Below are 13850 nucleotides of genomic sequence, written 5' to 3'. Positions count from 1 at the left end.
CGGGACATTTATTTGTAGCGGAGCAAACCGATGAAATTTGAAAAATGAAAAATTACGTACGAAAGACGATGATAAACGGTAGACGAGGGTGAATTGGAGAAGGCAGAATAGATAGGTAGACCAGGAAATCACTTACACTTTGCCGACGGTCCCAGTTCAGTGCTGCTGTCCGACACTGGCAGACACACGGGCGCCGCCGCGAGCGGCGTCACACTCGTGTTTATCACGATATCCGTCCCATATCGCAATGCGCGGGTAGGGGAGAGTGGGGCAAAGCGGCCACCCGGGGCAAAGCGGCCGCCGGCCACCCATCGTTTTAGCCCTTCATAGCTGGCGTCAGTTCCAATTTATGGTTTCCAATTATACTTCTCCTCACGGTCGTTCGAATGAGCCAGACCGGGGTTTCAGGCCCATCACCATTGCTCTGTGAAACACGGAAAAGCATTTGTTGAGTATCCATGACAGGCTGGATGAATGCGATGATGGCCACATTTGTCATTTGTCATTTGCCAACCGGCTTCCGGGCCTGCACAGCTTCCTGTATATGGGCCCGGTGGTTGGTTGGGGTAGGTGGGGTGGTGGCCGTGGGTTGGCACCCACTTTCCTAGGTGTTTTAGTTCGTCGAGCCATTGGAACTAGTAAGTACCCATCTAAAAACGTTTTAAATAAAGAACATAAGATGTGCATGTTTTGCAGCTCTGCCCTCTAGGGCAAAGCGAAGAAAACCTCACGTATGTTGGCACTGTTCGCCACGTCAAAAGCAAGAACCCGAAGAAAGCTGCTGCTGGACAGATACCTCACATCACCGACCCAGAGACAATCAAAGGAGCCGTCTCACTGGCGGGGTCCCTGGTGGCCGGCCGGGGCTCGGCGCGGAGCCGACCGAGCCGGGGCCGGCGGACCGCCGCGCCGACGGACGCCGCCAACGCCACCGCGCCCAGCGACGGAGCGGCGCGGCAGTGAGCCCTGGCAGCCACCGCGCGGGCACCGGACACCGGACCGGCCGCTGCAAATCAATCTCAGCCCTGACACGGAGCCGGCCCAGCTGCGGGATATGGTGGGAGCCGACGCCCTCGGAAATTTCCGGCCACGCGGGACCGGGCCAGACGGGCCGGCGCGGCGCGGCACGGGGCTGGGTGCCGCCGGGCCGTCATCAGCGGGCGGCCGAGCGCCACCGCACCGCGGGGGTTCCCCTCCCTGCCGGCCCTCGGCTCCACCGACGCCGAGCCGACTACCGTGGGCGCGCCGCCGCCGCCGCCGCCGCCACCGCGAGCCCATCCATCACCGGGTGCTATCCGTCACCGCAGCACTAATCCCTGCGCGGGGGCGCGATGACACTGTGCGCGCCTCTGCGGGGCTCGGCGGCAGGTAGTATCCCTCTGAGCCCCCCCCGTCCCTTCCCTCCCTCACTGCCCGCCGCCGCATTCCGGGGACGGGGGGATGGAACCCCGGTGGTGGCGTCATTAACCCTCGCCCGCACATGGGGGGGGGGGGAGGGGGTGGTTGCCACCCCAGGTAATTTTTCTGCTCTGCACTCAACATTTTTAGAGCTAGAAGCCTGATTTTTCGTATAGCTGCTCCTCTATTCTTTCTTGAGCGTGCGCTATCACACGTGCTTGGGTTTCCATGGAGACATCACTGGCGGATCCAGACCTGCGTTTTGGAGGGGGGGGGGCAACTCATGCCAGGAGCCAAACCTAGGGTACCCCCAAATCCTGTTTTCTCATCGGATTTAGGCCACTTATTTTTCGTCACAGCCCTGAAACGATATTTTTTTAACCTAAAAATATAATAAAAAATATAGAAATGGTAGCCCACCCGACCCGTGCCTTTATATTACTTTAAAAACACTTCAAATTGCTTTTGTTGACCAGTTAGCCCACTCCGGGTCGGTGCGCAGCCTTCGCGGGCCGGGAAGTGTCGGTTGGACCAAGATTTTTGGTTGGACACCCCTGCCGTTCGGCCCCTGATCAAGCTAGAGCTTCGCGGAAAAAAGGCGTGTCGCCCGTGAGTACCGAGAGGAAGCCGATGGTACCCGATTTTAGGGTTCTTGGTCATTGGTTGACCGTCCAGTCCAGGTCACAGCAGTATCCCAAAAATTGTCGATTTGGGTGCGAACTGACATCCAAATGAAAATCATTTTGCACTCTCATCCCCATTTTTTAAGAGATATTTCCCACTTCCAATTTTACTGGCAGTAAGTATTTGCGTCGATGGTCGTGTTACACCTGCAATCTGTCACAATTGTAGGTACAGGGCGTCCCAAAAAAGTTTACCTAGGATAAATCTCCGACGCTGAAGGGCGCCATATTTCCATTCTTGAATAACTGCCAATTTGAATAAATGCCAAATCGCTACCAACTTAACAGCGGAAAGAAATTTCTAAAGGAACTTCACTATCGGAAGCTGGAACTTACCAGCAATCAATCATTTTAATGACCAATCCCGGTGCATTTGGGGGAAGGGGGCTAATTTACATTGCCGCCCCTGTCGAGTTTCGAATGGGGGGGGGGGGCTTTAGCCCCTGCCGCCCCCCCCCTAGATCCGCCAGTGGGAGACATCCGTATCTCCAATCCTGCCACAATGACGTGACGTCAGAGCCCGTGGTCCGGAACAGCGACAGTCGATGGGTATCCGTGGTGTGGCGGCGAACCGACGGCGCATGTGTGACGTCAGCTCGGAAACTGCGATAGCAGCGTCCAGTGAATACCGCCCAAAACCGGGAACAGCGCTCCCTTTGTCCGCGCGCGGTCCACGGGCCCGCCGGCGCCGCGGCGCGGCGGACCGGGCAGCGGAGACCCAACAAAGTCAACAGCCCGCCGCCGTATCGGTGGCACGGTGTCGTATGGCGGCGCCAGGCCGCGGGGCTCCCAGCTGGGACACGGGGTAATGTCCGCTGGAGTCATGGCGACGCGACGGACGGACAGTGGGACAGGGCCAGGGAGGAAGGAGCACGGTGTTTGAGGGAGAGTCGAGGGGCCGTGACCCTCCCGGAAAGCGGCGATCGTGGTGGTCCCAGATGATGTTTTATTGAGTTCTTACGGAACTTAAAGGTAGTGTGCCAGCTTTCTTGAACCATATGGAGTTAATCACGGGCGTAGGAACGTCATGAAAAGTGGGTGGGCCACCCTGTCAAGGGGCCTCCTTTTCCTGACTGTACTGTTTTCTGCACAAGGCCGTCGCGTCGGCTGGCAGTTTGTATTATTTTTGGCACACTGTCAGCGGCTGGCTGGCAGGTAATCCATGCACTTGAACTGCTGATCATTCACATTATCCTTTGTTTGACGCCATCGTCGGCGGAGGACGTGTTGTCCGAATCACTCCCTCTCTCTCTCTCTCTCTCTCTCTCTCTCTCTCTCTCTCTCTCTCTCTCTCTCTCTCTCGTGCTGCTCTCTAATGCCCTCGGTAATAATGCGCGGCGGTAGAGAGCATTCCACAACGTCACATGCGTAAAAGCTCTTGCTCTAACGAAAAATATCCAAACGGCTTAACTCCTCTCAGTATGTTTCCAAATACTTTGAAAGATAATTTCAAATGCTACAACTGACAATTGACGTCCTCCATTAGAACATTGCCCGCGCTCAGAGCAGGTCCGTATAAGCTCAGATGTCCCCCCTCCCCCTCCCCCCAAATGCCCACACCACCGCGTACGCCGCGGCCCGCGAGCCAAGCATGTGATCCGAACTGGATCAGTCCGAGACGTACGAGATCGGCTGATACGAGTGGCACAATGCAGTGAGGACATCTGAGACCGCAGAGATCCAATGAGATATGGTGCGAGCGAGATGCGCGCGCCCGAGTTACCCGAGCCGTCATATCGTGGGACTCGGGCCGAGCCGGCGACTTCTCAGGACTGGGCGGCGCGTCTCGGCGCCTCTCCCTCCCTCCCCTCCCCACGCACCGCCTGCCGCGCCGGCCGCCGACTACCGCGACTGAGCGCCACCCGCGGCCGTCCACACCCCGGCGGCCCCTCCCACCTCCTCCCCCACACACGGCCCGCCGCGCCGGCTGGGCCGTCCGCGCTGTGCCCTCCCCTCCTCCCCCGGCCGTCCGAGCGCGGGAGTGCCGCACTTCTTTATTTTATTTATTTGCATAATTGCCAACAGAGCAATCTCCACTTACAGGCGAAGTCATAGGCCTAAAATAAGTAAATCACAAAAAACAGCACATCATATAATATATGTAATACTGAGTACAATAGCACCTACCCTACACGTTAAAAAATATACAGTAAAAATGCACACAATAAAATGAGCAAAGTACAGCCCACCAAGTACCTCAATAAAATAGGAAGCATATTAAAAGCCAGTAAATCTGTATACCTTAACTATAGTAAGTGAGCCCATGCTTAAAGTAAAACACATTGTACGTAAAGTGTAAACTATGGTAAACTGTGAGTAAAAAAACGTCTCATCGGCAAACTACACATTCAAAGACGAGACCTACAACTTAACATGGGCTCTAAACGTACACAAGGTATCACTAAACACATCGACTGGTGTAACATTGGCAAGAAACACATTCATCTCATTCGGTATCCTGCAGAATAGCCCGAACTTAACTATATTTACCCTCGCCCGCGGCACAGTGAAGAGGGTGTTTGCGCGGGTCGGTCGAGCCGGCACATGAAGGGGGAAGGATTGGAGGAGAAGCGAGGAGTTGTACTTTGAGCGGACTACATTGCGAAGGAACATCAGGTCATGTTGCACTCTTCGAGCGGCTAAGGATGGGAGGCGGAAATGGTGAAGGAGATCAGGGTAGGAAAGGGACTGTGTTTGACCAGTGGTGTGATGAAGGAGCCAGATGAGGAACTTGTGCTGAACTCGATCGACCCGCACGGTGTGAGAGCTGGCCGCGCCCGCCCAGACAACACTGCCATATTCCAGCACGGAGCGAATGTTTGAACAGTAAGCTGTTTTCAGAGCCGTGAGGTTAAATTTAGAATTTTTGGACCCTGTTTGAAATGAGCGAATCATGAGGCCGAGAGCACGGTTGGCCCGGCTCACGACGTGAGAGATGTGCGGTGCAAAAGTGAGCTTTGTGTCCAAAATGACACCCAAATCCCTAATCTCCGATACATTATCGAGCTCCGTGCCGGAAATAGAGTAACTCGTCAGGACGGGCGCGCGCCTGAGGGTCATTGTGAAAGACTTGCACTTGCTAGGGTTCAGTGTAAGACCCCACTTGGTCGACCATAACTCTAATCGGGTGAGGTCACTTTGAAGTGCCCTTCCGTCTTCTGCTGTCTTAATTTTTCTGAAAAGTTTGACGTCATCAGCATACATAAGGCAGCCGGACTGAATTTCAAGAGGCAAGTCGTTGACAAAAAGTGCGAAAAGAAGCGGAGCCAAAATCGCGCCTTCCGGCACGCCCGATTTAACTGGTTGCCAATCTGATGTTTTGCCGTTCACAATGACCCTCTGTCGTCTATCAGATAAATATGAGTCAAACCACTTAGAGCAGTGTGCCTAATATGATATGACGTTTGTAGTTTGTGAATGATAAGCTTGTGATTAACACTCTGGAAGGCAGCCGAATAGTCAGTGTAGATGGCGTCTGTTTGATAGCCATCCGCTATAGCATCCCAGACGGTCTTGAGGTACACATATAAATTGGTTGTACACGACTTCCCCGGGATAAAACCATGCTGCTCATCACACAAGACATTGGGCACGTGAGAGAACAGCTGTGCAAAAACCACACGCTCTAAAATCTTACCAAAAAGCGGTAGTAAAGAAACTGATCGATAGTTGTTCGGTTTACGCTTGTCACCTTTTTTATAAATAGGTACGATGTAAGCATCTTTCCATCTTTTCGGAAACATTCCCTCCCTCAGTGACACATTGCATAGTTTGGTGATCGGAACAACAAGCTCCTCGGCACACTCCACCACGATTCTCGCACTAATGTTATCGACCCCGCACGCTTTGCCAGGGGTGATCGAAAGCAGCGAACTTCTGACCGCGTCCTCAGAAACATGCAGTCGTGACATCGGATCCAGCGGGTAAGCCGTGGCGGAGGGTAACACCGTTACTCTGGAGTTGGAAAACGTGGACGCAAACGCCTTGTTTAATACACATCCACGCATCTTGTCGTCAGTGATCTGTTGGCCATCTTCATTCACCCGCGCCCCGCTGGGGGGGGGGCAGAATCTGCCCCCCCTCCCGTTTTTCGCCAATAACTTCTAAACGCGTTACGCCAGCGACGTCAAATTTACAGTACCTTATCATACATCAATTTGACACGTTCCCTGAAAATTTGAGCGAAATCCGTCGGAAAATTTTTGAGAAATTGACGTTTTAGTGACGTCATGTTCGCCATTTTCGCCAAAAAACGGCAAAATTTCAAACGCCGCTAACATCTTCATTTTTAAAGGAATCAAGACGTAACAAAAAAGGCTATACGTGATTCCACTTTGTCTATCAAATGGCTATCTCGGTTTTTTGAAAATTTTGGATTTTGGCCCCAATTTTTTCAAAAAACTGACTTTTTTGGGAAAATAATTATAAAATCCAAAATTTTGAGTGTATCGAAAAACCGGAATATATGTTAGAAAAGTGGTCTTTGTGCACCTACATACCAATTTTTAGAAGAATCGGTTCAAAAATGTGGGAGTTATTCAAAATTTTATGACGTCACGACAAACAAAAATTTTGAAAAATGATTTTTTTGGAGGTTCTAGACCTTGTACGGAATTAAAAATAGCAAAATTCGATTTGCCGTGAAAAACTGCATCAGTTAGACACCTTTTTAGGCCTAAACAACCAACTTCAAAATTTGACCTCACATGACCTGACCTTGACCTGACCTCGACCTGAAATTCATCCAGAGGTGGTCCATATCACTTATTGAGTGTGCCTATTGAATTCTATGAGTGAAATGACCCATAAAACATGTGTCGCACATGCCTATTTCTATATTTTGTTTTTGGTGACCTGACCTGACCTGACCTGACCTTGACCTTGACCTTTGAATGACATTGTATGCAACGAATATTGTCTTGGTAGTCTAAGAATACGTTTTGGGCAATCAGTCTCAGTCCATTCTTCGGCAACTACGGTGCAAGGCCGATACTGTAGAAACTTGCATTTTGTACCCTTGACCTGACCTTGACCTGACCTCTGACCTACTTAAGCAAAAAAATTTGGGCTCTTAAGATCCGCCTTGTTGAGAGCTTTCGATTGCCGTTTTCCCCGTCTTTCTACGACCATCGGTTCGGAAGTTAGACAGGGGGGGGGGGCAGAATCTGCCCCCCCAGCAGGGCGCGTATGGCTGAATAGCCCAGCGGGGCGCGGGTTAAGCAACACATGAGATACACTAGATTTGTTTGTGATTGACTTCAAAAATGACCAATAACGCTTTGGATTGGTGGTAAAATCTTGAGTTAGGTTGCGTAGGTAGGCAAAGTATTTGTTGTTTGATATTAATTTGAAGGCTCTTCTCTTGTTGGTGAACTCATCGCGGCTGGCAGGTGTCGGGTCTCGACGGAGACGACGATAGGCCGCCTCCTTGAGCCTCAGAGAATCGCGCACCTCCTTATCAAACCGTGGCGGCACGCTGCGGCGCAACACCACGGTGGGAACGTGGTCAGCGATGGCGGATTCCAGCAGGTCGTAGAATGTATCGACCGCTTCATCTACGCCAATACCGTCCAGCAGCCCCCACGGGATTAGTGACAGGCTCCGCCGCAGGGTGCCAAAGTCGGCGCTCTGGTAGCTGTAGGCGGTGCGCCTTGATGGCACCGGGGGTCGGCTCCGTGGAACCGAGACCGTGGCCACAGTCTCCTTATGATCGGAGATAAAAAGGCCATCTCGCACGTCCACTCGAGCTTGTAAACGCCGAGTGAAGATCAAATCTAGCGTGCTTTCCCCTCTGGTAGCTTCCGACACCCATTGCTTGAGACCCAGGGCGTCACAGGAGTCGAGAAAGTGTGACGCTCTGACCGTTTGGCGAGTCAGCTCGGGCACAGTGGCGCTGTGTGATGCATTCCAGGTTATTTCAGGTAGGTTGAAATCACCGACCACTATGAGCTTGCAGTCCTGAGGCTGTAAAGCTGAAAGCGCGTCAATCGTTCTCCCCAGGGCTCCGTCGTCGTCCGGTGGTCTGTAGCAGACGGCGACTGTTATCGAGCAGCCCCGCAGGCGGATCAGCAGGCACTCCGCTCCAACCGGATCCGGCAGCCTCTCGGCAGCAGCGATGTCCGCACGGCACAGGCCACTCCGCCGCCCCGAGAGCAGCGGTCCCGACGAAACCACGTGTGATCACGAAAACCGAGCTCCAACTCCGAGTCGGCTACTGTGTCATTGAGCCAGGTCTCAGTAACTGCTATCACGTCATTACGATCAAGTATGGGAGCACAGGCACGGAGGTCACCAAGCTGCTTCTTTCTCCTCCTGCATCCCGCCGCCAACCCGCTCAGGGGGGCGGCGGCGCAGGCGGGTCGAGCGGCGGCTCGGTCCGCCCGACACCCTCGATGAAGGTGACGACCTTCGTCGCCGGGCCGCCGAGGACGTCGACCAGGCGAGGGTCGACAGTCGACACCCCAGCGGCGGCGGCGGGCCGCCTCATAGGCCGGACAATCGGTCAGCAGGTGCGTCACGCTGTCCGGCTCCCCGCACGCGGGGCATTCGTCGTTGGCTGCCAGGCCAATCTTGTAGAGCGTGTCGCGGGTCAGCGGTGATGTGCCGGTCCTCAGCTGGGACAGCGTCACCGACCCCCAGCGCGCCAGGGAGTCGTGGCCAGGCGTGGGGTCCGGGTGCGGGTGGGCAGCGGTTGCCCTCCGTCGCGACAGCTCCCGGACATGGCGCGTGACGGCGGCCCGCGCACTTCGTTGCTCCGCTTCTCGTATTTCGACGTCATGTACTCTATCGCGTTTTTGTATGCTATCCAGACTGTGTGTGTCGCCGCTCTGCCGGCCGGCGATCCGTGGCGTCGTGCTGTGCGCGCCGGCCGCTCAGCGCCGGCCGCCGACCGTGACCTTGACCGTGTCGCCGCGGGGCGTGACCTTGAACGTGTCGCTGCCGCTGGTGTGCGGCGTCCCGACTTGATCCGACCACCGACTCATACTACGGACTCGGACGCCGGCCTCTACCCGGAGCGTCCGCCCCGCTCTGCCCCGCCGCGCTGACCGGCGGCGCCGGCTCGCCCCTGCCGCGACCCGGTCTGGCGGCCGGCGATGGCCGACCCGGTGCGCGCGCCCGGCTCACCTACGTACTGCCCGGCTGCCACTCCCGTCCAGACTGGTGTTTGATTCATCTGTGATTGAATCGATTGGATTGAATCAAACAAAATTTGTTGAATCAAAAAGGTTTGATTCACCGTCAGGATTGTTTGATTCACAAGCCATGATTGAATCAAACGCATTGGAAATCAGGGTTGATTGAATCAAAAAATTAATGATTCATGAACTTAAAAGAAAAAATTGAAGTGAACGACCATAGTTCATTATCAACAAATATTAACATTACTGCCATTACATGACAACAAAAAGAACACAACAAATACAATACTATCCCTGATATTTTGTATATTTTATTTTTTAATTGAATCAAAAAAGAATCATTCAAAAAAAATGGCTGAATCAAACGTGAATCATTCCTTTTATTGTTTTTTGATTCTCTGAATCAAAAGGAATCGATTCACCAAATTTTTTGAAGGAATCAAACGGTGATTGAATCAAACAGAAATCAAATGAATCAATGATTGAATCGATCCAAAAAAGGTGAATCAAAAACCAGTCTGCTCCCGTCCCAGCACAGGCGCGGAGGCGGGGTCGGAGGGGAGGACAGAAGAGGACTCGACCGCGGCGGAGGAGGGGAGGAGTGACCTGGCACCGACACGGTGACTACACCGCAAGCTCTGTGATGGTTGGGCAGCTCAACGTTCAATCACTTAAACCTAAGCTGCCCGACTTGCGCACTGACATATGTGACGTGTATGGTTTTGATGTGCTTGTCCCATGTGAAACCTGGCTGTCCCCTAACGTTCCGAACCGTCTCCTGACGGTCAGTGGCTACCGGCTGTATAGGAGTGACCGACAGGACGGTCGCGGTCTAGCCAGCGGCCGCGGTGGTGTAGCTCTGTTGGTCCGTGAAACGCACCGAGTTGAGGTTTTACCTACGCCAGTGACCGGAGTGCCGAACTCTAATATCGAGATACTGTGGGCCAAAGTGTTCGTAGGAAACCACCGTGGTATGCTGTTCGCCAGCGTGTACCGTGTGCCGCGGAATGCAGCAGCACAAGTGACGTCAGACCTAGAGGACATAGAAGGTCAGGTGCAGCATATGGTTGCGAGTCACCCCGGCGCTACACTGGTGTTAGCCGGTGACCTGAACTGCTGCCTGCTGAAGCCTGCTGCTGACTCGCCCGGCCACCGGCTGACTCGCCTGCTGACTGCACGTACGGCCTGCGGATCGCCAACACCGAGCACCCGACTTACCGACCAGCCAACTCACTACTTGACGTCATCGCAACCAGCCGGCCCGACCTGGTGACACGTGCTGGGGTGACCCGCTGCCAGTACGGCACCCCGCACGACTTCACACGGCTGGTGCTGCGCTGCGGTGGAGCGGGGCGACCGTCCCGACCGACTGTCCAGCGGAGATGCCTGCAGAAAGTCGACTCTGAGCAGTTTAATCTGCAGCTCTCCGAAGCGGACTGGAGTCCTGTGCTCTTGCGCGAGCGACCTGCCGACAAGTGGGAGGAATTTCGCGCGATATTCCTCTCGCAGCTCGACGGGGTGGCCCCGGTCACCCGAGTGCGGCTGTCGCCACCCGGCGCGCCGCCCCTGACGGCTGACACCCGCCAGCTGCTAGCCGAGCGGAGACAGGCGCTCCAGGCAGGCGGACAGCGCGACCGCTACAAGGAGCTGAACCGCCAGTGCCGCGGAGCGATACGGCGAGACCAGACTGCCCACTATCAGCGCGAACTGGACAAGGCGGGGCCGGGCAGCGTCTGGCGCGTGCTGCGGCCTATCATTGGCAGTAAGAAGGAAACTGCCGTGCCCAGTGCTACCCCTGATGCACTCAACGACTATTATGTCAGCATTGGCCCTGCCACTGCCGCCAGCGTCCCGAGACCTGCTGCACCGGTGCCCGTCCGCCTGCCACGAGTGACGACAAGTGGGTTCCGGCCACAGCCCATCGATCTTGACACGCTGTGTCTGGTCCTGTGGTCCATGAAGCCGTCTAGAGCAACCGGACTTGACGGGATCAGTGTCGACATGTTCAGGAGATACTTCTGGGGTACTGGACAGATTCTGCTCGACATGATCAACACGAGCCTGGTGACCTGTCAGGTGCCGGCGGCGTGGAAACACGCGCTTGTCATGCCAATCCCGAAGGGGAAAGGACCTTCAGCTCCAGCCAACACCCGCCCAATCTCGATTCTGCCGGGAGTGATGAAGATTACTGAGAGAGTAGTGCAGCTCCAGCTCACTCAGTATCTGGAGACCAACAAGCTGCTCTTCAGCGCCCAGCACGGATACCGGAAGGGTCACAGCACGGAGACCGCTCTCAGCGTCATCACCGAACACGTCCTCTGCGCTATGGACTGTCGCGAGATATCTGTGCTCGTGCTACTTGACCTATCGAAGTGCTTCGATGTGGTACCGCACGCCGGACTACTCGATAAGCTGGCGCTGTATGGAGTAGACACAGAGTGGTTCGGAGACTATTTGCGCGGCCACACTCAGCAAGTGCAAGTGATCGGTGGTGACGGCACTCCCATGTGTTCCGCTGCTAAGCCCAACTCCATCGGGGTCTTCCAGGGCGGCTCGCTCAGCTGTGTCTTGTACACCATCTTTACGAACGAGCTCAGTTTGTTTGTGCCCGACGGGGTCCGAGTGGTACAATACGCGGACGACACACAGTTGCTTGTCAGCGGCAAGAAAAGTGAGCTGCCTGCTTTAATTGTCCGCATGGAGCAGGCCCTTGTCAGTGTGTACGACTGGTTTTGTTCAAACGGGATGAAACTAAACGCGTCCAAAACCCAGGCACTTGTGCTCGGTACACCTGCTATGCTGAGAGGTTTACCGCCAGTGGCACTAGACTTCCTAGGAACCACCATACCCGACTCTAGAGTAGTGAAGAACTTGGGTGTCATCATGGACAATTATCTGAGCTTCCAGTCGCATGTCTTCGACTGACTTTCTGTCTGTCTTCTTCGACTTTCGCAGTCTTCGACTGACCGCCGCCCGGTCAGGTCGCGCCCGCTCGTCTCGCCCCGCCCGCCGACCAGTGCGTGACCGGTCCGCCGGTACTGCTGTGAGTGACCCGCCGACGGGATACAGTGATCGCTTTCGGTTGCTGAGCGACCGGTGGCGGCGAGTGACACTGCAGTGATAGAGCAGACATGGAGGCAAAAGACATTAAAAAAGCAATGATGGACTGCTTGAAGGACGACGACGTGCAGTCTCTGCTACTAGGTAAGATGGAGGCGATCGTGGCCAAGGCCGTGGCAGCCAAGGACCAAGAGATAGCCGAGCTCAAGGACCAGCTGCACCGCACCAACGACCAGCTCAACGAGCTCGAGCAGTATTCGCGCCGTCTCTGCGTCAACATCGCCGGCGTTCCAGAGACGGCCAACGAGTCGACTGATCAGCTCGTCACCGACCTGGCGAAGATGGCTGGGGTCGCCATTGCGCCCGCAGACATCGACCGCACGCACCGGATCGGCAAGCCCGGCACCGGCAAGGCCAGACCCATCATCGTGAGGTTTGCCAACTTCACGAAACGCCAGGAGCTGTACAACGCCCGTCGAGAGCTCCGGAAGCCTCGGCCGGTCCGGGGTTCAACTGTGTCGCCGGAGGTGGCGGGCAAGACCTTCCTGTCCGACAATTTGACTCGCCAAAACCAGCACACGATGTATGTGGCCCGCAACCTGAAAAAGGAAGGAAAGATCCATTCTGCCTGGACAGACGTCGGCAAAATGAAGATAAGGATTCGGGAAGGAGCCCAGACGACAGTGATTAGGTCCCTGGAAGACCTCTACGCGGCTATCGACCCCGACCGCCGACCTGGAGACGCCGCTGCGGCGCCGAGTGATGACGAGGGATTCCGTCCCGCGCCGGGCCGCGGCAGGAGCGGACGCAGGGACAGAGCGGTGCCCTAGCTGTAACCAGCACATAGGTACTGGTTTACCCCAACGAGACGACCGCATTCGTCCGCCCAGCGTTCCAGCTGCTCTGCCCTGTGTGTTGTGTGAGTCGAGCCGGTTCGTCTGTCCGGCGCCCGTCGCGGCCTGGGACCGCCTCTGCGGGATAGCTTGGTGGCGCCCCCCCCCCCCCCCGCACCCCGATGAGTCTGGTTGACCTGCGCTGACCCTGGCCGACCCGGTGCGGCGACCTAACGTTCATCCCGTCCCGTCTGCCGGCCCCGGTCTCCCGACAGCCCCGGTGCGGCCGCGCGGTGGGCGCCGTCTTGACAGTTGGCGACTCGGCTGTCGCCCCTGGCAGTCCTCGCGCTGTTATCTCCCAAAGCCGGTCTGCCCAATGGGTTCGACTTTGGACTTTAGCCTGGGCTTTGGGATACCCATTGACCCTGTGACCCTTATGAGTCGAGCTCGCAGTGACGGCCGTGTGGCAGCTGTGCCGGGGTACCTGGCCGCGAGCAGCGGCAGACCGAGACACAGCCTGGCTGCCGGGTAGTGCGGCCCTACACGGCTGTCACAGCTTTCCGTCACGTGTTTTGCGGAGCGAGCACGCCTGGTGGCCTCCGTAGCTTTGCCGGGCGCTGGTTGGGCCGTTAAGGGTAACCGATTGTTGGAGGCGTAACATGGATGGGTTCAAGTGTCTCAAGTGCGGGGGCACTCGGGGTTGGGTGTGTGAACTACGGGTGTGAACTACGGGTGGG

At 55.6% G+C, this 13850-nt stretch overlaps 1 protein-coding gene across 1 annotated transcript; it reads left to right on the top strand.

Annotated features, from left to right (window-relative positions):
* The first annotated feature begins 4739 nt into the window (after positions 1–4739).
* On the top strand, positions 4740–12186 carry LOC122370896. Its single transcript, XM_043346876.1, has 3 exons — positions 4740–4841; positions 10520–11891; positions 12176–12186. Exons 1-3 carry the CDS (start codon positions 4740–4742, stop codon positions 12184–12186), a joined length of 1485 nt encoding a protein of 494 aa, XP_043202811.1.
* The last annotated feature ends 1664 nt before the right edge of the window (positions 12187–13850 follow it).

Source organism: Amphibalanus amphitrite, unplaced genomic scaffold (genome assembly GCF_019059575.1).
Source record: "Amphibalanus amphitrite isolate SeventyFive unplaced genomic scaffold, NRLGWU_Aamphi_draft 000004F_arrow, whole genome shotgun sequence".
NCBI classification, from domain to species: domain Eukaryota; kingdom Metazoa; phylum Arthropoda; class Thecostraca; order Balanomorpha; family Balanidae; genus Amphibalanus; species Amphibalanus amphitrite.
The sequence above is the reverse complement of the archived record's forward strand: the minus strand, read 5'-3'. Positions and strand labels throughout refer to the sequence as shown.